This window comes from Kogia breviceps, chromosome 16 (assembly GCF_026419965.1).
Source record: "Kogia breviceps isolate mKogBre1 chromosome 16, mKogBre1 haplotype 1, whole genome shotgun sequence".
Classification (NCBI taxonomy): Eukaryota; Metazoa; Chordata; class Mammalia; order Artiodactyla; family Physeteridae; genus Kogia; species Kogia breviceps.
Window position 1 is genome coordinate 21241895 of NC_081325.1, and position 25786 is coordinate 21267680.

The 25786-nt window shown below is 47.3% G+C and overlaps 1 protein-coding gene across 6 annotated transcripts in view; it reads left to right on the forward strand.

Moving 5' to 3' along the window:
- Positions 1-2604: 2604 nt before the first annotated feature.
- RUBCNL (rubicon like autophagy enhancer) overlaps positions 2605-25786 on the forward strand; it is a 41438-nt gene continuing 18256 nt past the window's right edge. The window contains exons 1-4 of one of the 6 annotated variants that reach the window (XM_067016176.1): positions 2605-2882; positions 17442-18073; positions 21519-21601; positions 22059-22269. In XM_067016176.1, coding sequence (XP_066872277.1) covers positions 17596-18073; positions 21519-21601; positions 22059-22269 — 772 coding nt within the window. In that variant the 5' untranslated portion in view covers positions 2605-2882; positions 17442-17595. Of the gene's footprint in view, positions 2883-3409; positions 3611-15639; positions 15821-17441; positions 18074-21518; positions 21602-22058; positions 22270-25786 lie in introns of those variants that run through there. The other 5 variants (XM_067016180.1, XM_067016179.1, XM_067016178.1 and 2 more) reach the window with 5 other exon arrangements.

Consider the following 25786-nt stretch of genomic DNA (forward strand, 5'->3'; position numbering starts at 1 on the left):
TGTATTTATTATAATAAAATACATATATATTTCATGATGGTAAATATACATAACACTGTTTTAAGCATTTTTTAAGAATATAATTCAGTGGCATTTAGGACATTTGCAGTGATGTGCAACCATCACCGCTATCCATATCCAGAACTTTCTCAGCATCCTAAATAGATACTCTGTACGCATGAAACAACTCCCCATTTTCCCTCCTCCGGGACCTGGTACCCTCTCTTCTATCTTCTGTCTCCATGAATTTGCCTATTCTAGCTTCCTCATGTAAATGGAATCATACAGATTTGGGGTTTTGTGGGTTAAAAAAAAGTGGCTATCTCTCAGACAGACAGACTGGATGAAAAGAAATGGAGACAAGCCAAATGCAGCTTCCCTTGGCTCTTCCAGTCCCTGGCGCGTGTCCCTCCTTCCCTGCACGTCTGCATGGCGACCATACCATTAGGCGCCTTTTTTTTTTTTTTTTTTTTTTTTTTTTTTTTGCGGTACGCGGGCCTCTCACTGTTGTGGCCCCGCCCATTGCGGAGCACAGGCTCCGGATGCGCAGGCTCAGCGGCCATGGCTCACGGGCCCAGCCGCTCCGTGGCACGTGGGATCTTCCCGGACCGGGGCACGAACCCACATCCCCCGCATCGGCAGGCGGACCCCCAACCACTTCGCCACCAGGGAAGCCCTCCGTGTAAGCCTTTTTTTTTTTTTCTGCGCTACGCGGGCCTCTCACTGCCGTGGCCTCTCCCGTTGTGGAGCACAGGCTCCGGACGCGCAGGCTCAGCGGCCGTGGCTCACGGGCCCAGCTGCTCCGCGGCATGTGGCATCTTCCCGGACCGGGGCGCGAACCCGCGTCCCCCGCATCGGCAGGCGGGCTTGCAGCCCCTGCACTGCCAGGGTAGCCCCGGGCCCCTTCTTGAAGCTCCTTGTGCTGTTCATCTCAGCCCAGTTCCTTCCTGCTCTGCACAGAAGCTGATTTCCCCTTTGCTGGCTCCGTCAGCTGAGCTCAAAAGCAGGGTCGCACCTCAACTCCTGGCACAAATAACATCTTGTGCAGCCTGGCTGGGTTTGGACGGGCAGCTGCCAGGCTTCTAGTCCCCTACAAGGCCGTCCGGGTCACAAAGGAGCTTTGTGTGTGACCAGCGGGTGTTGGGCGGGGGCCCTGCTGGCTGAAGCGCTAAATTGTTCTTGGTACTTTTGCTCTCACTGCCCTTGAGACCTGGGGCCTGGAGGGCACTGTGACCTGGCAGATGACCTTCCCCATGAAAAATAAAACTTGCCTCTGCTTCTCCTGCACGGTTCTTGGTTTGTAATTATCTGTGACTTTTTCAGGACTGACCAATCAACAAGGCAGTCTTGGAAAGCCTATCCCTCAGCATTTAGTGACTGGAAAATTAGACTTCCAGATCCCTGAGGGGTCAGGGCAGATTTCCAATGAGTATTCCTAATTTGAAAAATCTGTCCTCAAATTTTCTTAATTCTAGAGATTCTCCTCCAGAATGTGGGTTTCCTTTATCTGTGATTAGATGTGGAATGTGTACATTCAAATGTATAGGATGCCCCACGCAACAGTGCATAGGCCAGGCTATTTACCTCTTTACCTGTTAGTAAAGATGATTTCAAAGTGGCTTCAGAGGGAACTGACCAAACCTTACCGTCTTGGTCCAAAATCTCCTAGTCTCCCTACAAGAATGCTTTTCTTCCCGAGACTCTGTCCAGTCTAGTACCTACTCAGTTTTGTTGTTGTTGTTTTTTGTTTGTTTGTTTGTTTTTGACTAGTAGACTCTGATTTACTTTGCATGACACTTGCCCTTGTTTTAAGATTCTTTCTCTCAGTTTCCTCCTGATTCCTCCTTTAAACATTCCTTAAAAAGGCTCTGGCCTGGCCCCTTCTGTGTCATTTCCTTCTTCCTCTGTGTCTTGCTAGTGGCACGGTGGCAATTGGACATAGGGTTTTGTGTTAGATACATCTGCTTTCAAAGCCTGACTGTGCTACTACCTGGCTGTGTGACCTTGGGCAAGTGACTTAACCTCTCTAAGCCACAGATCCCTCCTCTGTGAAACGGGAATAAATGATTTGTCATTCTCGGGGATGTTGATACAACTGCTGAAAATAATCAGGAAAATACCTGGCACATAGCAGAGACCTGGCAAACGTTAGCACACATCCCATGCCCTTTTCTTTCCTGATCTAGTTTAGTGTACGCCCTTCCCAGTCGGCCTTCAGCAGACTTGAATTCCTGGGACAGACCCCAAATGTCCAGAGCTCTTTCAGGTCTAAGCCAATCGAGGCTCCACACCGGCTGCCCTCAACGGAAGCGGGTGATTGACACGCCCCTTAACTAACTCCACGCCAGGCTGCGCCAAGGAGGGGGATGTTTCAGAGAGACCCCCGGCAAATAAAGCCAAAAATACCTCTGACATGGTTCCACAGTGTCTCTTCCATCTTCCTGGAAGTGACAAAGGACAAAGCCAAGGAACCAAAAGGATTGCGGTGCGGGTTTGGTTTTACCGAGCAGACGGGCCCAGGACTGGGTCACCTGCGTGTTGTTACCGGAGCAGGTAACTGGGCGATTCTTTCCCCTAGAGAAGTTAGGGCGCTGCTGGAGCGCGCTGAAGCTCCCTAGGGGCCGAGAGACGTCGTGCACTCAGCCGTACTGTCAGGGCTTAGGTTTCTATTTGTGAAAACTTTCTGTATTGGTTGGCTGCTTCTCGCCAGCCTCCACCGCGATCTGCGTGCTCTGCGCGGCACAGCTGTGATGGGTTTCCAAACCCTCGCTGCAGGCGGACAAGGACGATTAGGCCGGACGAATGCCGGCGGTGGCGTCCTCGGAGTGGGGTTCCGCGGGGAGCAGCCTGCTGAGGTCAGAAAGATGCAGCTCTCGCTCCGGGTAAGTTGCAGGTCCCCGCTGGGCCCATTGATTGCAGTGCAGACTTGAATCCAAATTACTAAGGAAGATCATCATTTCAGGCGATAGCACTGACGCTAAAGACTTTGAGCTTTGGGGTTGGACATTTAAGTCCGCCAGGTGTGTGATTATCTCGTTTCGACCGCGGAAAGCGCGGTTCCATCTGGGTCCCCAGCGAGGGGTAGGGGGGGATTTCCGGAGGGAACCGAGGGAGAAGCGAGCACAGCTGCTCCGGCGGTCCCCAGCCCGCATCACCCAGGGCCCGGTGTCGGGGGGAGCGCAGGGGGCCCGAGTGGCTTCCAGCTCGCCTCTTTGGCGTCTCCCCGCGAGCAGCAGGCCGGGGGGGTGGCGCTTCGCTTCCCTTGGGAGCTTCTCGGATTGCTGCCGGAGCCCCGGATTTGGGGGTTGGCGCGGGGAGATGGGGGTGGCGGCGTCAGGGCGCCGCTTCCCCCTCCTCGCTCCCTCGCTCGGCCGCTGGGGGGCGCAGTGACCGCGCAGCGCGGTTCGGAGCCGCGCCAGAGAGGAGACGCCGCGCGGCGTCCACTTGGTTTTCCGCCGCTTAGTTGAGCCGGGCGGGGCCGGGGACGCGAGAGCTGCGGGAGGTGCGGGGAGAGGGGGAGGGACGCCAGATAGGCGAGCGCAGAGCGGAGACTCGGGGGACCCCAAGGTAGGTCAGGCCAGTGCCGAGTCCCGCCAGTCCCCGGGAGAAGGTAGGAGGGGGCATCTGGGTTAGGGTGGCGGGTTTTTGTGGAGTTGCCTTGCAGGGGGTGAGGGTGGGGACGACCCTGTGCTCGGCTTGGGTCCGGAGGGGCGCAGGAGCCGGATCACCAGGCACTTTTGCGCAGGGCGACTCTCAGTAAGCGCGAATCCTGCGCCCTGCGTGGTCCCGGACGCTGGGCTCCGGACTCGGTGGCTTTTCCCGGTTCTACAAAAAGCGCCCACACAGCAGGCGAAGGTCCGCGGAGAAGCACCCGCCTAACACGCCCAAACCTGGTGGCAAGCAACTTTTGGCTCCTTAACTGACCTAGGTTAGAGTGCGAAAGCGCCGCGCAAGGTTTCGTCTGGGCATCAGGTGTGACATCCTCCTGCTGAGATTGCAGCGCGAAAAGCGGATGCTGCGTTTCACCCTCACCCCGCCTGCCCGTGGCCGCGCGGGAGGTTTGCTACCGACCTCCTGCGAAATTGATGCTGTCGACTTGGAGAAGGTAGACCACCTTCAGAAGAGGGATCGTTTAGCCTTCATGAGAACGAAGACTCAAAGGAAAGGGGATATTCAAGCGCTGCCCTGTGTTATGCCAGTGTAATCTGGAAGGATCTTTAAATTGAAATGTGCAGGCGAAGTGCAAAGGACTGAGGGTCGGCCGACTTGGGGTTCTTAGACCCTGTCCTGAGGCCGAATAGCAGTGAGCTCTCAGCAAGTCAGGAAACCTCGTTGAACTTCAGTTTGCTTGTGTGAGAAGCGTGGGGATGGTTCCTGCCCCACCTCACTGGGTGGTTTGGAAGAGAATTGGAGGGAGGGTGGTATTTTGAAAAGTATAAAATGTGGTTTGTACAAATTAAGCATTGCTGCCCACACCTTTTTCCTGGCCACCAACGGAACCTTGCTCATAGCCGAGTTAAGGCAGGAACTTCGCTGCAGTGCGGGCGTTTTCCTGGTTACCTGTCAGAGGGGCGAGATGTGTCTGTTTCTCAATCTCTTGTTGCAGTTCCTCTTCACGGGCACAGCCGTTGTGAAACTGCCCAGCACAGTGTGACAACAGGGGACAGGAACTTTGCCTTGTTCTCAGCTTCTTTAGGGCGGGTACAAAGCGGGGGAGGGGCTTGGAGAGCGCACAAAAGTTGAAAGTCTTTGTTGGAGCGGCTGGGGGGTTAGATTTGATTGGACAAGTTCTTCAGGAGAACAGGTTTAGCTCCGAAAATATCGTTGGCTTTCTGAAGTTGGAGTTCTTGTTTTCTGACGCGGGGAAAATTCTGTCAGAGCCAAGGATAGACATCCAAGAAGAAGCATTTTAACTCGAATGCCTTTAGAGGAAGCTAAGTAAAGAGATCCGGAGATGTTTCCCACACAAATCATAACACATATTAGCAAGGACAAGTTAGAATAATATCTCTTATTACTAAATTTAGATTCGTGTATCTAATACTGAAAGGAGAGCTTCGCATGGTTGGTTGCGTTACTGTTAAAATTTAAGCAGTCCATTCGAGATAAGCGTGTCCTGCCTTCCAGAGGCTATAAACGTGAGCAATACTAGAGCCTGTATGTCATATTGTATCTTTTCACGATACCAAACAAGACCTCTGACTGGCTTTTCCATTTTAACTAAAAGAAGTTGAAAGATGACTCATTCAAGAGCTTGGGAAGGGATTCCCTGGTGGCGCAGTGGTTGAGAGTCCGCCTGCCGATGCAGGGGACGCGGGTTCGTGCCCCGGTCCGGGAGGATCCCACATGCCGCGGAGCGGCTGGGCCCGTGAGCCATGGCCGCTGAGCCTGCGCGTCCGGAGCCTTGCTCCGCAACGGGAGAGGCCACGACAGTGAAAGGCCCGCGTGCCGCAAAAAAAGAAAAAAAAAAAGGAGATTGGGAAATGAAACTAGATTGTCTAGGGGCTTCCCTGGTGGCACAGTGGTTGAGAATCTGCCTGCTAATGCAGGGCACATGGGTTCGAGCCCTGGTTCGGGAAGATCCCACACGCCGCGGAGCCACTAAGCCCGTGCGCCACAACTACTGAGCTTGAGCTCTAGAGCCCGCGAGCCGCAGCTACTGAAGCCCACGTGCCACAACTACTGAAGCCCGCGCGCCTAGAGCCTGTGCTCTACAACAGGAGAAGCCACCACAATGAGAAGCCTGTGCCCCGCAACAAAGAGTAACCCCCGCTCTCTGCAACTAGAGAAAGCCCGTGTGCAGAAGCGAAGACCCAATGCAGCCAAATATTAAATGAATAAATAAATAAATTTATATAAAAAAACTAGATTTTCTAATACAGAACTGTAAATCTTTATAAAATAACACAAAGGGTGATAATAAAGCTAACTTTTATAAACTTGTGTGCCAGACTCCGATATGCATGTTACAATCCATTTAGTTCTCACAAGTCTGTAAAGAAACTGAAGCACAGAGACGTTGAGTGCCTTGCCCAAGGTCACACAGCTAATAGTGAGGAATTTCTCTCAAATTGGCATAACAATTACATTTGATTGGTAGTCTTGTGTTTGTTTCTTAACTTAGGCGCTGGGTTTTCTCCCACATATACAGGCAGTCAGGAGTGAGACTCAGGGCTCTGGAGCAGGGACCCAGGACCCTGAGCTTGCTGCCAAGTTGCTGTGTGGTCTTTACTTCCTTTTTCTGAGCCTCGGTTTTCTCATCCACAAAATAGTGATAATAATCCCAAATTGAGTGAACGCTTTATTCCTCACCTGAACATGGAATGTGAACTGTAAAAGAAATACTTCTCAGCATGTAAAGGGAAGTTTCAAAGTGTTTTTGTCTTCCGTTAACAGTAGGCTGGCAGGTGGCAAATGAGTAAAAGCTGGAGGAGACTACACACAATGGAATTTACCCAACAATTATGTTTGAAAATTGTTTTTAAAAATTCTTGACTTCTGTTCTTGGATCCTTAGCATTACATTTATTAAAAGAGATAAATGCAAATTAGACCTCAAAGTTTTTCTGGCAAGTAACATTGAATAACACTCACAGCCAGCACATGCTTTTCTCTGGTTGAGTTCAGGTGATGAAAATTGGAGGGTGGAGGGTTTTTTTGTTTGTTTGTTTTTTAATCCTTACATTCTACATCCTTTTATTCCAACAAGCTATAGTGGGTCAGAGAACAACCGAGTCCTGAAAACATATGGAAGTTACTTCCCTATCTTCTCTTTCTTTGTTTGGAAATTGTTCTTAGAAGACAGCTTTTGGGACAGCCAGTTTAAATCTGGTAGGTGAGGAAACTTGAACTTCTGTATATGCTTGTATTAAGGGTATTTTAAACAATACGGTTCATTGTCAAATCATTTGAACTGTCCTGTGACCTATGTAAAATCTTTTTTTGGGGGGGGTTCTCACTCTTAATTTAGCCTGTGGTCTTGAGGGAGGTAACTGTGTCAGTGTTACTGATATGGCCAGGCTCACAGCAGCCAGTCCACACTTGGTGAATTTTGATGATCTGGAGTGATGTTTGGATCTGTGCTATTTAAAGATCTTCCCTTCACCCCTGTGCTGTTGTAGGTAAGAATGTGGACTTGGAGAGAGACTGCCTGGGTGGGAAACTGGCTCCATTGTCTAACCGTGCCTCAGTTTCTCATCTGTAAAATAAAAACAGTGTTGTCATATCTACCTCATAGGTTGTTAGGAGGATCAGGTGTGTGTGTGTGTGTGTGTGTGTGTGTGTGTGTGTGTGTGTGTGTGTAGAAAGCTTAGAACAGTGTCAGGCACATAGTAAATGCCATCTAAGTGTTAGTAATGAACTGATGATGATGAGTGCTCTCAGAGGATGAGTGCTATGGAAAAAGAAACAGGGCAGGTACTTCCCTGGTGGTCCAGTGGTTAAGACTCCACGCTTCCACTGCATGGAGCACGGGTTCAATCCCTGGTCAGGGAACTAAGATCCCACATGCTGTGCAGTGTGGCAAAAATAAAAAGAAGGCAGTAAATGGGGATAGGGTATACTTGTAGGGATGCAGTTTTTAACAGGGTGATAGGGAAATTCTCAACCCAAAGGTAAAATTGAATAAGACAGGGGGGTAGAAGGGTGTAGGGGTGTAAAGGGGTATAGTGGTGTAGGGTCGCAGAGGGGTATAGAGGTGTAGGGGTACAGAGGTAGATAAGGAGGTCAGAGAGGTAACTTAGGGACACACGGACAGATATAGCACATGTTGAAGGGTTTTTTTTTTAACTTGGGAATTTTCTTTTGGAAAATTTCAACCATTAAGTAGAGAGAACAGTCCATGTGCCTTTCTTCCACCTTCAACAATGATCAACGTGGCCAATTGTGTTTCATCCATATCCCCCCACTGGCACTGTTTTATTTTAAAGCAAATTCAAGAAATTCTATCAATTATTTCTAAATCCTTCTGTGTATATTTCTCAAAGATAGGCACTTCACCAAACATGACCATGATACTTAATCTCTTTGACTTTGTTTTCCCATCTCTAAATTGGGACCAGCAGAACCTCCCCTGCAGTGCTTGTGTAAAGATCAGGGTGGATGCTTGGAACCCTCAGTGTAGAAAATCGGTGCCCTGTTATTCAGCCATCATGCCGACGGTATTGTCCTTACTCTCCCTTGGGTTTGTTTCTTTTTTTCCTACATAGTTCAGTCATGGCATTTTCACTTCTACTTACCCTCTCCCTTCTCCATGCCTACTTTAGGCACATTTATTCCGTACTCCCTTTATCTACTCTCCTTTTCCCCTTTTAGCTTTCAGTGCTTTTGTTCTCAGCCTGACTTACAGCCTGTGCTCCTTTTATCCCTGTGGCACATGAAATACCAGTGCTCTGTAGTCTTCCCAGACCTTTTTTTTTTTTTTTTTTTGTGCTACGCGGGCCTCTCACTGCCGTGGCCCCTCCCGCTGCGGAGCACAGGCTCCGGACGCACGGGCTCAGCGGCCATGGCTCACGGGCCCAGCCGCCCCGCGGCACATGGGATCCTCCCGGACCGGGGCACGAACCCGCGTCCCCTGCATCGGCAGGCGGACTCCCAACCACTGCGCCACCAGGGAAGCCCTCCCAGACCTTTTTGAAGGGAGATGGGTACTTGGCCCATTTCATTTTTTCAACAGCATCATTGAGATTGAAATAGAATTGACATCACATAGAATTCACCCAATTAAAGTGTACAATCCAGTGGTTTTAGTGTCTTCACAGGTATGTGCCAGAACTGAGAACATTTAGAACCTCAAAAAGATACCTTTTACCTGTTACCCCCTATCTTCCCATCCCCCAAAGCAACTGCTAACCTGCTTTCTGTCCTATGGATTGGCCTATTCTGGACATTTCATTCATTCATAAATAAATAAATACATAAGAAATATTTTTGTCACTGGCTTCTTTCACTTAGTAGGATGTTTGCAGGGCTCCTCCATGTTGTAGCGTGCATTAGTACTTCCCTTCTTATTCTGGCTGAATAATATGACATTATATGGCTGTAGTGTCCTTTGGTTATCCATTTTTCAATCGATGAACATTTGGGTTGCTTCCACTTTTCAGCTATTGTGAGTAATACTGCCGTTAACATTCATGTAGGTATAGAAACATCAAATCACTGTTTTGTAACAGGAACTAACATAGCGTTGTAGGTCAATTATACTTCAAAAGCAAACAAATTTATAGAGAAAGAGATCAGACTTGGGGTTGCCAGTGATGAGGTTGGAGGGGGAGGGGAGGGGAATTGGATGAAGATGGTCGAAAGGTACAAACTTCCAGCTTTAACACAAATAAGTGCTAGCGATGTAATGTACAACATGATCATTATAATTAGCACTTCTGTATGTTATATATGAAAATTGTTAAGAGAGTAAATTCTAGGAGTTCTCATCAGAAGAGAAAACGTTTTTTTTTGTATTTCTTTAATTTTTTTTTTTTTTTTTTTTTTTTTTTTTTTTTTTTTTTTTTGCGGTACGCGGGCCTCTCACTGTTGTGGCCTCTCCCGTTGCGGAGCACAGGCTCCGGGCGCGCAGGCTCAGCGGCCATGGCTCACGGACCCAGCCGCTCCGCGGCATGTGGGATCCTCCCGGACCGGGGCACGAACCCGTGTCCCCTGCATCGGCAGGCGGATTCTCAATCACTGCGCCACCAGGGAAGCCCTGTATTTCTTTAATTTTGTACCTATATGAGAGGATGGATGTTCACTAAACGTACTGTGATAATTGCTTCACAGTGTATGTAAGTCAAATCATTATGCTGTAAACCTTAAAGTTATACAGGGCTGTATGTCAATTACATCTCAATTTTTAAAATTCATGTATAAGTTTTTGTGGTAACACATACTTTCATTTCTCCTGGGTATAGAGCCGGGAGTGGAATTGCTTGTTCAAATGGTAACTGGATGTTGAACCATCTGAGGAACTGTCTGACTGTTTTCTATCAATAATATGGCTCCCCATTTTATTTTGCCCAAATATGGGAATCTAGCTATCTTTCAAGTGCAGGTACCCACCCTTACTTTGGGTAAATTTTTATATTAATATTTTTCTAAGTCTTATTTAGTTATCTAATTATATTCATGTATAAGTCTTTTTTGTTATTGACGTTTTTTGTTGTTTCTTTTTTAAAAATTATATTTTGGCCGCGTTGGGTCTTCGCTGCTGTGCGCGGGCTTTCTCTAGTTGCGGCGAGAGGGGGCTACTCTTCATTGTGGTGCGTGGGTTTCTCACTGCGGTGGCTTCTCTTGTTGCAGAGCACGGGATCTAGGTGCGCGGGCTTCAGTAGTTGTGGCGCATGGGCTCAGTAGTTGTGGCTTGCGGGCTCTAGAGCACAGGCTCAGTAGTTGTGGTGCGTGGGCTCAGTTGCTCCGTGGCACATGGGATCTTCCTGGACCGGGGCTTGAACGCGTGTCCCCTACATTGGCAGGAGGATTCTTAACCACTGTGCCACCAGGGACATCACTGTTATTGATTTTTGAGTAAAGCATTACTTGAGCAGTGGTCCCCAAAGTGGAAGTTATGTACCTTTAGGGTACAAGATGATTCATTGGAAAACAAGAACAAAATGCTATGTTCTTGCATCTTTTCAATGAGACTTTGTAATTATACAATGTATTAGAATATCTGTGTATATGTAAGGTTTATAAGTAAATAGTCCTATATTGGAGATGTAAGTGCAAAGTTTTTTTTTTTTTTTTTTTTACAAGTAGGAAGTCATATAAAACTCTGGGGACAAGTGTTCTAAAGGCATGGGATCAAATATATGTAGCTGTGTGGTTATTAATCCCATGCTTTGTGACAATTCCGATGGGGGAATTCTTAAAATTACTTTGCTAAAGAAATTGAAAATATCCTGCTAATTTCAGCCCAAATGGAACGTGTAAATACCAGTGGGAGGAGCTTTGGATCAGGTGTTGGACTTTTATTTTTATTCTACTTCTGCTGATTACTAATGGTTAGACTTTGGGCAAGTCCCCTAAAGGTCTGCATTTCAGTTCCCAAACTGGCCTAATAATAATACCCGAAATATCGTATATTTTCATTGTGCAGAACGAGAGTGGTAAGTGTGATGTATGCAGTGACCACAGAAAGTCAGTCATTTGTGCAGCTTGTGCAACCCTGCAGTTTTCTTAGGCAAATGTCTGGGTTTCCTGGACCTTTTCCCTGGCTGGATCTTCCCCTTCCCACCCCACCTCACCCCACCCTGCTTTCTGTCCTTCCTCTGTGTTCTTCTGACAACAGACCTTCAAAATGAAGGGTCATTGCCAAAGGTTGAGTTGGACGCAGAGGAGTCGTGTGATGCCACCAGCCACCATGGCGGTATGGCACTGTCTCCTTCCTGGTGCTTTTCATATGAGAACGCAGCATTCAGCACATGTGCACTGAAGGTGCAGCTGTCTCAAAACGGCAGTTTACTCTGATTCCTGGCCCCTGCCCTGGAAGCTATGGAGTTGCATTATTGGGCATCTTAAAGGTTTCTGTGTGATCTGTGATCGCTTGAGGCTGTAGACATCCTTGGGGGATATTAGCCTTTGCTTAAAGTCAAAGCATGAAGGGAAGTAGTTACAGAAAGATGAGAAGAGGTTCTGGGGACTGTGTTAACCAAGGAGCTCACATGATGTGGTTAAAGATTTCATTCTCTGCTTGCTTTTGTCTCTTACCTGGCATGCTCAGTAAGACACCGTAAAACTGAGAGAAATGAATTTGACCTTTCACCCCCAACCCTTGTTTGTGATTTCTCTTCTCTAACACCCTTTATTCTAAGGAGATGGTTGGCAGATATTTTAGGTCGTGATCTCCAGTTTCTTCTACAGGGTGACGTCTGTTCTTGGCTTCCTTTCTTGGGCAACAGAAATAACCAGTATAACCATGCTTAGGTACTGTTGGCTAGTTTGTTCATTCTTTTTTTTTTTTTTTTTTTTTTTTTTGCGGTACGCGGGCCTCTCACTGCTGTGGCCTCTCCCGTTGCGGAGCACAGGCTCCAGACGCGCAGGGGCAGCGGCCATGGCTCACGGGCCCAGCCGCTCCGCGGCACATGGGATCCTCCCGGACCGGGGCTCGAACCCGCGTCCCCTGCATCGGCAGGCGGACTCTCAACCACTGTGCCACCAGGGAAGCCCTAGTTTGTTCATTCTTTTATTCATATACTCAATATATTTATTGAGTACCTATGATATGCCCCTGTTCTAGATACTAGGGACAGATCAGTGAAGAAAATTAAAAGTTTTTAAAATGCCCTCAAAGATTTTACATTCTTGTGGGTGTTAGTCACTGAGGTTAAATGAAATGAGGATTAGTGCTGAGGAGTAAAGAGAGAAAGATAGTTGTGAAGGGGCAGAGGCAGAGAAAATCCTAAATCCTAAACCTGACATGCTTGCTCCTAGCCCTGGAGTATCTGTAAGATTGTTAGGGGTATTGGGAGCTAAAGCCAGCTCGCTACCATCAAAATGCTGGCTGCTTATGGTCTGCAAGGCTTTTGCCTTGCAGGTCTCTCTGGAGGTTCACGGCGAGTCATCCGCCCCTCTTGCAAAGGTTGCATCTTTGCAGCGGACACTGTACCTCAGCAGTGGCCCTAGTGATGCAATCATTCTCAATGGGATCAATGACTCCAGCGCTCAGGGACCTTCCAGAATGACTTGGGGGTATTGCAAGTCAAGTCCTGGAGTCTTTCCTTTGTCTAGGGCCTTTGCTGCTGCACATGTGTTCCCTAGTAATCTGGCCTGTGTTCACCTTCAGTAGGAAAATCTCAATAGAAATGACACTAAGCTTTGCAACGAGCTTTCTCTTCCTTTAAAACGTGTTTGGAAATGGATTTCATCTTTGCACCTAAGCATCTCTGATTCAAGGGAGCTCATTTGTGACAGTGGGAAGGACTTTTGAGAAGATGCCAGGCATTCCTTAGATCCATGTTACCTGCTTCCAGTCAGTGCCTGAAACTTATGAATGTGTTTAGCCCCTGTCTCCCCTCCACCAGAATGTAAGCCACTGGAGGGCAGGAAACTTATTTTAGTCACCACTGTTACCCCAGTGCTACCAGAACAAGAACACTGCCAGTCATGTAGTAGATGCTCAATAAATATTGGCTTAATTGAATAACAGACTACAAGCAATGTGGCAATAAGCAACACAGCCAGCAGCCATATCTTGGTATCTCCTGAATTATCTGTTGCCCCAAAGATCCAGAAACGGAGATGATCTCTCATCACCAGGGTCTGGACTTTATTTCCAATCATTGCTCTCTCCTCTGTGTCAGTCTGCATGTCAGAGAAACTCATGCTCCTTAATGAGTGTCCAACCTGGCTTGTCATCCTTTCTCTGCCACTACCCAGCTGTGACCTTAGATATGGCTTTGAATTTCTGTGGGCCTATTCTGTGGGCTCTAAAATGTTCTTATTCTATAACCTGGCAAAGCCAGCACCTGCTGGCTATTTGTGTGAAACAAGAACAACTTTCTAGAAGGAAGTAGAACAAGCACCTGCTTCTGAAAGTTACTTTTTATGAGGAAGTCTGTTTTTGCTCAGTGCAGTTGATTCCGTATCTGGGAGGCTCATGAATAACATCATTCTCTTTGAATTATTAACTTTAAACTGTTTATAAAAACACAGGTATTGGGCTTCCCTGGTGGCGCAGTGGTTGAGAATCTGCCTGCCGATGCAGGGGACACGGGTTCGTGCCCCGGTCCGGGAAGATCCCACATGCCGCGGAGCGGCTGGGCCCGTGAGCCATGGCCGCTGAGCCTGCGCGTCTGGAGCCTGCACTCCGCAATGGGAGAGGCCACAACAGTGAGAGGCCCGCATACCGCAAAAAAAAAAAAAAAAAAAAAAAAAACCCACAGGTATCACTACTGCTTACCATTTGTCTGAGGTTGTGTGTTTTTCATATGATTTCATATCTGTAATCATCTCTCACACAGAAAACCAGATATGATGTGCAGAAAATTGAGAATAAAACATGACTGACATAGCTTCATTCTCTTGGAAATAGTGAGATTATCATGGGCTATGGACTCAGAACTAAAATTGGCACTAGTGAAAGAAAAGATCTAGTAAAAGAAAGTCAATCAAAAGCAACATGAATGAAGATGTTCATTGCTGTATATTTTATAATAGTGAAAAACTGAGAAGTTTCATCAGTAGGAGTCTGGCTAAGAATTTATGATACATTTGTACCATAAAAAGTGGTAAAATAGTTAAGGTAAAGAATATACACCCTCAATGGGACTTCCCTGGTGGCGTAGTGGTTAAGAATCCGCCTGCCAATGCAGGGGACACGGGTTAGAGTCCAGGGCCAGGAAGATCCCACATGCCGCGGAGCAACTAAGCCTGTGCGCCGCAACTACTGAGCCTGCGCTCTAGAGCCCGTGAGCCACAACTACTGAGCCTGCACTCTAGAGCCCACGAGCCACAACTATTGAGCCCGTGTGCTGCAACTACTGAAGCCTGCGTGCCTAGAGCCCGTGCTCCGCAACAAGAGAAGCCACCTCCCGCGCACCACAACAAAGAGTAGCCTCCACTTGCTGCAAATAGAGAAAGCCCTCACGCAGCAATGAAGTCCCAGAACAGCCATAAGTCAATCAATCAGTCAGTCAGTCAATCAATCAATCAATAAAATATTTTAATAAAGAATATATACCCTCAAGACAAGTTGCTGAGAGAAAAATAAGGTATGTTTAGAGTATGTTTAGTATGATGTCGTGTGTATGTGAAAAAGAAAATAAGACATTTCTTCTGATCTGACATATGTATGTTAATTCATAGAAAAAGGTCTGGATGGAATAAACTGGTTGATGATGTTATTTCTGGGAAAGAAGTAGGATTGGTGGGGGCTTAGTGCTGTGACACTGCTTCACTTTTTACTCCAGGCTTCTGTGTTTTTGGCATTTTAGAAAACCAGTCATGAGTGGGTTTTTTGGTAATTATAACACTCGAAATTACTGGAGAGGAAAAGATTTGTGACAAAGAGAAATTGGGGCACCAAGGGAGATTTGAGGTCGGGAGAAGGAAGGTGAAACACTTCAGGTAGTGAGTGCTGGCCGTTCTCACCAAACCCTGTGATATTTTGTGACTGGTGATTTGGAGCTTGTGCCGTGTTCTCAGGATGATATATATACATAGATGTCCTACATCACTCCAAAAACTATGACCTACAATGGAGGACCCACAAATCAAGAAAACCCAGTTTCCACATTACCTTCTTTTGGTCTATTTGTAAGCATTGGATGAGAAAAATTTTGTATCTTTAGGAAACATTGATTCGCTTCCACCCCTGGATGAGTAAGTCTGCTACCATAATAGAGCAGTTGTATTGACCACAGAAGTCTTTCCTCTACCCGTGACTTTGTTTCCACTTTGTTGGATTTATTCATTCAGTCTGTAACTTTTATTGAGCCCTCATCTGCCACTCTTAGGCAAGGCCCCTGCTCTCCTGGAGCTTCTAGTCAGGGGGGTGGACAGAGATGACATGAGTATCAGGAAGTAAGAACTACTGTGATGAAAATTAAGCAAAGTGATGTGAGAAAGCGTAACCAGGAAACTACGGTAAGAGAGGTAGTTAGTAAAGACCTCTTTGAGGAAGTCATTCATAAACCCAGGCACGCATAAGAGGGGAAGGAGCCAGATGTGCAATCACTTGAGGAAAGAGTGGTCCGAGCAGAGAGATTACAACGGGGCCCAGAGAGGGCAAGAGCGTGTGGGACGCAAGAGTTTGCTGTGAGGTTGGGACTTCCGGAGGTTGGACAGGCGAGAGAGGTCTGCAGGACAGGACCATGTCATGCCTGGAGGACAAGGTAAGGATTTTGGATTTTATTCCAGATTCGATGGGAAGCTATGGGGGTGGGGGTCGATTAGGGGAATGATTTAGGTTTATAAAATATGTCTCTGAATAACTTGATTACAGATAGGTGAGAGTGGAAGCACAGAGACCATTGGGAAGATGGCAGGAGGTCCGGTGGGAGAAGTGCTTACCACCCTAGTGCTTACACTAGGGTGGTGGCTATAAGTTAAAGATGGAGAGCCTGGGAAGGTAGGGTCAGTACTGACTCCTACATTCGGGGCTTCAGCAACTAGGGGGTTGCTGAGATGGGGAAAACCAGGCAGGAGCAGATTTGGGGGGGGGGGAATCAGTGTCTCTTTTGGGTATATCAGGTTGTGATGTCCCCCGGACAAACGTCAAATAGGCAGTAAGATACGCTAGCCCAGAGTTCAGGGGAGGTCAGGAATAGAGATCCACGTGGGAGCCGCCTATACATAACGATGGTGTTTAAAGTCCTGGCACTTTATGAGGACCAAAGTCTCAGGCTCACTGCAGTGTGCCCATGGATTTCACCCTTCCTTTAGGGTCAGTGCCCAAGCAGACACCTCCATCTCTAAACCTTCCCCCCGCCAACCTTGCTTTGGCTGTTGAAGGCTGTTTAGAGCTTTACAACGTGAAGGACAGTGGAAAACACCAGGAAGACACGTGTGCTGGGCCTGTAATTAGTGATGAGAGCGCTTGTCATTTGTGTGGCTCTCAACATGGTAATCACTACCTAATTTACTAAAGTTAAAAACGGAGCTGAAAAGTGAGCGGACCATTTTAAAGACAGAGTCTAGGTTTGTAGTGTGCCCTTTAGATATTATAAGCTAATCTTAAATTCGTATTGCTGTTATAATCTAAGTAAGTATTACAAGCTCATGTAAAGTTATACAAAACAAAAGGTTTCAGTGCTATTGCTTCTCAGTTTCACATGCCACTTGCCTACTTTGTTGAAATACAAACACAAACTAAATAAAAATAAGAAACTATGACAAACGTAGGGTGGATAGCTAGTGGGAAGCAGCCTCATAGCACAGGGAGATCAGCTGGGTGCTTTGTGACCACCTAGAGGGGTGGGATAGGGAGGGTGGGAGGGAGGGAGACGCAAGAGGGAACAGAAATGGGGATATATTTATATGTATAACTGATTCACTTTGTTATAAAGCAGAAACTAACACACCATTGTAAAGCAATTATACTCCAATAAAGATGTTAAAAAAGAAAAAGAAACTATGACAATGTGTCTTTACTTCCAGATGGCATTCCCATTTTGAGTTTGACATTTAATTTTATTGGAATACTTGATGGATGTTTTACATTTTTACCTGTTTTTTTTATCAGCAGTATCCTCATACGACTTTATCCTGGTATAAAAATAATATTTGTATGCTTTGAAATCCCTTTCCTATCCCAGTGTCATATCCCTTACGTTCGCTTCTAGTTTTATGGCCGATTCATTTAATTTTTTTCCTTTTAAATCCAAGCAGAATTTACTGTGTTGTATAGGGCAAAGTACAAACTTTATTTCTTGTTTCTTTGCTTCCTTAAAAGAATTTGGAGTTAAAAATATGATTGAGCCCTTGTTTATCGTGAATGATTCTTGCTCATTGCAGGTAAGCTCCCCAGCCCTCTAGCTGACCAGGTGGTGAGTTCAAGGTCCTAAGCCAACAGCACAAGGGAATTCACACCAGCCCTGAGCCTCGAGGATGGTGTCACGGTCTGTGGGCTAGCAGAACTCTCCTGTGGACCCCTGGGAAGGACTCAGCAATGACCCTGGCGACATTGATGGTTTGCCCAGCCTGCTGGACACGGACCACCTCTCCTGCGCATCGAACATCAGGTTTACGAGGCACGGAGCTGCCTGGATTAACCCCCAGTGTGTGTAGCAACCGCTGCAGGACTCGCCCCCGCCAGGTGCCAGCAGTGGAGAACAGAGAGAGCCGTGTTGCCTGGGACGCTGCCTCTCCCTTGGGCCCTTCACCGTTATCTCTTGGGGACTCCGTGTCGGAGACATCATTGTCGAGGGGCACTGTGGACTCCATGGGCAGCTCCTCTGCCCGGGGCTCAGCCGAAAAAGGCAGTGACTTCCCTCTTACCTCAAAGGAAGAACGGGCAGTGCTCCCAGGACGCTGTCCTTGGACGCCTCTGTTCACAAGCTCCAAGACTGCTTTGGCTGCGCCCCTGTGTCGTGAGGCTGACAATGTTTTTCTCAAGCCTTCCCAGCCGACAGCTTCCACTGATGCAGGTAACTCTGGTGGGGACTGCCCTCCTTCCTGTCTGTTCTCACACCAGCTCTGAGCACCTGGGGCTGAGGCCAGGTGTTCCTTGCAAGGGAAAAGCTCCTGGGTTTCCACTTGGCCCACGATCCAGGGCATGGGCTCAGTTCATGCTGTCTTTGGCCCAGCACAATGGGTCACGATGGACAGAGTCAAGGATTCCCCTTGTCCTTAGACTGCAGGAAAATGTCATCTTAGCTCAACTTAGTTGATAATCGGTGTCACCTGCCATCTTGGAGCAGGTATGTGCCCTGCAGGAGAAAACACCAGAAGTGCTCTGCATTCAGTGTGGTGATGGAAGGTGGGCCAGACAGAGTGGGCTCCAATTCACTCCGGCGCTGAGGTAGGAGAGGAACTCGCCTCCGCTGTTAGATTTACCTGGACAGGGTGTGGCCAGAAGAAAAGTAAGACTTAAAAACAGTAACCACAATTCCTCCAAACTGGAGAAAACCTTTTTCTGTTAAAACCAGGGCTATGGGCTTCCCTGGTGGCGCAGCGGTTGAGAGTCCGCCTGCCGATGCAGGGGACGCGGGTTCGTGCCCCGGTCCGGGAAGATCCCACGTGCAGCGGAGCGGCTGGGCCCGTGAGCCATGGCCGCTGAGCCTGCGCGTCCGGAGCCTGTGCTCCCCAACAGGAGAGGCCACAGCAGTGAGGGGCCCGCGTACCACAAAAAAAAAAAAAAAAAAAAAAACCCAGGGCTACGAGGTCACACACATATTCCTAAAATACTGAAATTCCTAAAATGAGATAATCCATACCAAACGCCACTCAGGAGTCAATAAATTAGCAATTCTTGTTAGAATTTGTGGCATGCTTAGTTTATTTTTAAATATTCATTATGCTATATTCACACTTTGCATTGACGTGTATTTCTGTTGGAATCCTAGTTCAAATAGTCAATGATGTTTTTTCTTTTCAAAACAGTTTTAAAAGCTGCCTGCCTTTGTATATTTGTGTGTGTGTGTGTAAGTATTTATTTCTCACTAGCAGGAACCAGTCCTCCCCCTTTCCTAAAATACGGGGTTTATTTGTTCTATTGAAACTTTTGAAAAGTCAAAGATGGTGACAATCTTTAGCATATTATTAATAGTTTAAGAAGAGCAGATTTTGGACAATGTTTCAGTGGGCTAACTTTGAGTTAAGAACCAAATTGGAGCAAAATGGCACGGTCTGATTATAGGCCTTTTTTTCTCTTTTCGCTCACCTGGCCGGATAGGTCTCAGGAAAAGAGTGACTTGTAAATCCCCTGGTTGAAAGGTGAGAAATTAGTTTCCTACTAGATTGTCTCAGAGGAGAGTGAGGAGAAAACAGAGAAAATGGAAAGCCCTCTCTCCCGCAGGCCACCACCACGACAACTTATAAAGTGACGGAAGATGACCTGTAGGGCCTAGTGTACCCCTGCCCCAGATCATGTTTTATATTCCTCTATAGGAAGTGGTTCTGCAATTTCAAATTATCCTTTCTCCAAGAAAGAAAAGAGGCACCCCAGCCGCTTTGTCCAGAAACAGCGACTCCCAGCAATCTCTCTAAGTACCTTTAAAAACCACTCTGTCTTTTGAGAGTATCTCTTGAACTTGGTAAGCGGATTCATGCCATGGGCTTAAGGAAAAGAAGTCCCGAGTGAGATGGTTCCTTCTTTCTTTGCTATGGGGGCAGCAGTGGGGAGAGCAGGCATTTGCCACAAGGCCTGGGATTTTCCTGGATCTGCTGCCTCTCAAATGGGGGCGGCAGGGGTTTCCTTTCTTAGATTATTTGGGAGGGAAAGACACCTGAGCCTGTCAGCATTTCCTGGGGCTCTAAGAAACAATTCCTTTTGTCTGCATAGGATCTACACGTTTACAAAGTGGTTTCACATTCCTTATCTCCTTCACTTTCCCAATAAGGTAAGTATCCCAATAATAGTAATTATCCCAATTCCAGGGATGAGGAAATTTTACCGCAGAGGCACAGCTGGTGAACGGGGTGGGGCTGGAACTGGAATCCACTGTCTGATTTTTCTCTGTGCTTTTTCCTCTATCCTCAGGGTCCCCAAACTATGACCTGTAGCCAAACCCCTCCAGACTCCTGATTTTACAAATACAGTTGTGTTTGTTTTGTCTATAGCTACTTTCTCAGGACAGTGGCAGAGCTGAGTAGTAATTGCAACGGATGCTGTGTGGCCCTCAGATCCTACAATATTTACTACCTAGTCCTTTGCAGAAAAAGTTTGCCCACCCCAGATGGCTTCTGAAGCTAAGAGGTCCAAAGTTTTCCATGCAACAGTGGAGTTCTTGAAGACGAGGCAGAGGGGTTGGGGGGATCCTGCTTGCCTCTCTGTTCGCCACCCCGAGAGCTTTAAAGCCTTCAAAACATCTGTAGCATTTTGTTCTGATTCACCAGGTTGGGACAACAGCACTTATGGCTCTCACAGAAATGTTTTGCCTTACAAGCTGCAATAAGATGTCACATGACAGGCCTCATTTTTGTCTTCGTGGTGTTCATTGCCAGTAATGGAGTGGCTTAATAAGGATGCAGAATGGATGAGTCAGCCGAATATATCCTCTGCAGCTTATTCTTGTTTTTGACTGGAGGAAGAACGTTTTAGAGAAGCAGTGCTGACGTTTCTCAGATAGATTTTGTTTCTGTAAACAGGAAGTTTTAGGTCAAATGCAGTGAGTTGGAGGAATGATCCCACAGTTCTTAAGGCCCTGCTTCTAGACTGTTCCTTCTCACCCTCCATCTCCTGTAGGTAGATTCCATGATCCTCTTCTCTTTCTACCCTCTTTCCTCATTGGTCTCCTCCATTCCCATGGCTCTCTGGGAATCCTTCTCTGAGGATTCCTCCCAAGTTACTCCAGAAGCTTCTTGCAGAAATGATGACCCTCTGCCATCTGCAAGGTCTACCATCAGAAGGGTCTTTCTTCTTCTGTCGTCCTAATTTATTCTAGAATTGTGCTGATTTTTCTATTTGTTTTATTTTTTATTTTATTTATTTATTTATTTGGTTCTGTCGGGTCTTAGTTGCGGCACGCAGGATCTTTCCTTGCGGTACACAGGCTCTTTGTTGCAGCATGAGGGCTTCTCTCTAGTTGTGGCGTGTGGGTTTTCTCTCTCTAGTTGTGGCGCATGGCACACAGGCTCCAGAGTGTGTGGGCTCCGTAGTTTGCAGCACACGGGCTCTCTTGTTGAAGCGCGCGAGCTCAGTAGTTGTGGCACGTGGGCTTAGTTGCCCCGCGGCATGTGGGATCTTAGTCCCCAGACCAGGGATCGAACCTGCGTCCCCTGCGTTGCAAGGCAGATTCTTTACCACTGGACCACCAGGGAAGCCCCTGTGCTGATTTTTAAAACAGCATTTAAAAGCCACTCCCTAGAATTGTTCTTAGATAATCTTTGAACTTCTTTTTCTCTATTTTTAATAACTTGTTGTATTGGCAGGTGCTATTCAAGTCGGTGGAAGAACTCTTTCTTCAAATTCCTTCTCACCAGAGGCATTCGTGCTCCCTGTGGATGTAGAAAAGGTGAACACAAGCTTCTTTTTTCTTTTTAAAACCACCGAGAGTGTTAATCCCTTAGAATGTGCTGTTCTGATTTCAGTCTGGAAACTTCACTGCATGAGGCATGGCAAATAAGTTTCATTTCAGCATTTGATGGGTAGTATGTGCCCTCAGCTGGGAAGTTTTCCATGATTGATGAATGATGTCTCCCACTGAGGCACCACCGGTCTAGGGTTTCATATCACAAGAAATTCAGCTTGGGTCATCTTTTGGTTGCAGTGGGCTAAATCTTCTGTTTCTGGAAGATATGGGCTGTACTTGATGTAATGACCGATAATAACGCAGTTAAATAAACATATGTCTCTACGCATTAACTCCACTTCAATACAACTTCTTGATTTTTCAATCTAATACACCCTCAGTGGAAAAAAAAGTTGATTATGCTTGTGAGAATTTTAACTGATCATCTTTTCCTCTGCAGGAAAATGCTCACTTTTACATTGCAGATATGATTATATCAGTCATGGAGAATGTGAAGTGTAGTATTCTGAGTCAACAGCACACAGAGACCTGGAGTACAGGAGAGGCCAGCGGGTCACTCGGGAACAAGCCAGCGGACTCGGAAGTGACGTTTTATAGCCACATAAAGCAGGGATCTGGCTCTTCCACTTCGTCCCACAGTGGCTCTGAAGGCAAGTGGGGCAAATATGAGAAAGCTTCCTGCTGTATTTGCCACGTGCATCCCCTCCGTCAAACCCTCTGTCTGCAGTTTCTGGAGTAACCTGTACAATGCCCACCATTTCTGCCGCTTGGCTTGGAATTGGTCATCGTGCGCCGTTCAGTTATGAAATCGATCTGCTTTTTTCTTGGGCGCCATCCTGCCTTCCCTCGTCCTCTGTCTCATCACGCAGCATCCCTCTTCTTACACAGGCTTCCTTCCCCCCTGTGGTCCTCTTTCATTCATTCCGATAACAAGGAGCCCATGATGCACTGGGTGCTGGGAATCTGCAGGCAACAAGATGTGCTCCGTCCCCCAGGGAGCTGTCGCGCTGGAACAGAGGCTGAGGAAGGGATGTGTGATCACTGGGCTAACAGAAGCAAGGGTCCAGCGTGGCGAGTCACGGGCTCAGGGCATCTCTCTCTCTTTTTTTTTAATATAAATTTATTGTATTTATTTCTGGCTGTGTTGGGTCTTCGTTGCAGTGCACAGGCTTCTCACTGTGGTGGCTTCTCTCATTGTGGAGCACGGGGTCTAGGTGTGTGGGCTTCAGTAGTTGTGGCACGCTGGCTCAGTAGTTGTGGCTCACGGGCTCTAGAGCACAGGCTCAATAGTTGTGGCGCACAGGCTTAGTTGCTCCGTGGCATGTGGGATCTTCCCAGACCAGGGACTGAACCTGTGTCCCCTGCATTAGCAGGCGGATTCTCAACCACTGCGCCACCAGGGAAGCCCAGGGCATCTCTCTTTATTCTGGGATCCAGGGAGCCTTCCTGGACCGGAGGGGACCTAAGCTGAGAACTGAAGTTAGGGCTTAACCATTTTCTTCCCATTTCCTAAGTCTGAGTCCTGCTTCAGTCCTAGATTCTTTCTCTATGTTTACTTCCTGGGAGATTTCATCCACTGCGGTGCTTTTCCATTATTCCTTCTCCCTTGATATCTCCCTAGTTTCTTTCCAGTCTTTCACCTGTCTTCTAAGGGCTTGCTTCACAAGCCTGGGAGCTGTTGAACATGTTTACCTGGCGGGCAGGTAACTACCTTAACTTGTCTAAACTAGTCATCTATCATTCCCTTACAAGGCCCCTCCTTTCAAAAAAATGATGAAAATTAAAGCCCACTTTTCCGTGAGACTGCCTTCACTTAGCATCTTAATCAGGAGCCTTCCAGTGATGAGGGAAGCACCAGCTCCATGTGTAGCACAACGCTTGACACAAAACAGGTGCACAATCAATAGACGTCGAATATACTACCTCGCTCAAATTTACAGGGATTTTTTCAAGAAAGGATACAAAGCATCCTCATCGAACCCAGTGGTGGCCAGTACGGAACTGACCAGTAGAGAGGCAGCCCTGGCATCTGTCTTTTCTGGGGTTTTTGTGGCTTCTCATTACTTCTCTTCTTGCAGTTGTTTCATTCTCCTTTTGCTGCGGCCAGACTTCTACCCTCCCCCTAGCATCTGGTTTCAGCTCGGCAGTCCCCCTGCTGGCTCCGTCAGGCTCTCACAGCTCAACCTAGCCTTGCAGGACCCCAAGTCCACATCCCCAGGGAAGAGCACCTGGCCTGCTTTGACTGGGTGTCCACAACTGGCCGGCCAGCGGTGGCCAGGGGAGCCGGGGAATGGGATATGGACCGTCGTTCCCCTCGAGGCCACCCGTGGTGAGAAAAGAAGGGGTTCATATTCCTGTACACGGGGCTCTACCTGTGACTCTACCTCATGCCCATGGTCCGTCCTGTTTCTACAAGGGAAAAAAAATCAGTCCTGACTTGACAGTGATACAACATCCCGCCACCTGTGCCCCAGTCCCACCTTTTACCTGGACCACCACAGCAGCCTTCTGGCCAGTCGTTCTGTAACAGCTGCATCTAGGTCCGCCGTGTATGTCTGCTGCCTTTGATGTTCTCTCTTGACTTTCAGCCTCTTTCCCCTCGTTGATCCTACACGCCTCTGTTCTCCTAGAACACAGCTTCTCATCCTCTAAAATGGCCTGCTGAGTTTGTTCCACATTTTACCCTGGGATTTCAGCCTTTGGGGCCCAGCTTCTCCCTGCCTCTCCAACAGGCATCTCCTGCCATTCGCTTCCCTGTGCTGTACCATGGGCTCCAGTTTTGCTAGCCTGTTCTACTCGCTGGCAGACGTTTTTCATAAGCTCCTGCCTCCCTCCCTTTGCTTCCCTGGGCTCCCCTGGATTGCCGGTTGCCCAGGAAGAGCACACTAGTTGCCTCCTCCTTCCCATTCTTCAAAAGCAATCTCCCACTACGAGCTCTGTGACATGCTCCCTGATTTGTATCACAGGGCAGGGGTCCCATTCATGGGAAATGAATCATAAGCTGTGCTCCAGAATGCTCTGTGATTATCTATGTGCATGGCCTCTCCCGCCTCTGAACTTCTGAAGGCCCGTGACACACACCTTGCTTTCTTGCTTTTCTTGCCTTAAGTGTGTCGGTGTCTCAGCCCCCTCATGAGATCTTAAGCTCTTTGAGAGATGAGAATTTGTCTTATCTATATTTGCATTCAATATAGTGCCTGGCCTGAAATATTTTATAAACATTTGTTGAATGGTTGACCGGAAACTCATGCTTAGCTGAAATTTTTTTAAAAAATATGAATATGTTAAATGAAATTGTAAAATATTTCTACCACCCAGATAAAAATATTTATCTCTTATCCCTCTTGTGACATTTATGGTCATAGAGGTTACTCCACGAGGTAAGGCAGGCGTTCAACAAATTGCAGGTTGATCGAGAGAGTATTAAAAACAAAAAACAAAAAATTAGACAATATCAGCATGCACCTCACATAGGGTGAGCGATGCTTCCTGGAACTTTATCAGTTAAGTATATTTTTGGGCCTGTACTAGGTTGCTATGTAAATTGTATGTTACTGCTGATCATGATCGAAAGAGTGTGAGAAACACAGAGGTGGGTGAAATTGCCCCCATTTAACCCATGAGGAAACCAAGCTGAGAAGTTGATTGTCCCCCAGCTAGAATGGTTTTTCAGTGATCACATTTTTCGGTGAGGGTATTTCTTGAGGTAATGGCATGATTTGCAAAATCATTTCCCAATTATTTGGCATTTAGGTAGCTTTCAATATTTTAACACTTTAAAAGGACTGCAGGGCTTCCCTGGTGGCGCAGTGGTTGGGAGTCCGCCTGCCGATGCAGGGGACACGGGTTCGTGCCCCGGTCCGGGAAGATCCCACGTGCCGCGGAGCGGCTGGGCCCGTGAGCCATGGCCGCTGAGCCTGCACTTCCGGAGCCTGTGCTCCGCAACGGGAGAGGCCACAGCAGTGAGAGGCCCATGTACCACAAAAAAAAAAAAAAAAAGACTGCAGATAGCTCCTTTGTGATCAAAATCTTCCTCTTTCACCTGTTTTTCTCTGTTTAATGACATTCTTAGGATAATTCCCCAAACTGGTATTAGGGATAGAAAAGCATAAACATATTTGTACTAGTTTCCTAGGGCTCCTGTAGCAAAATATGACAAACTGGGTG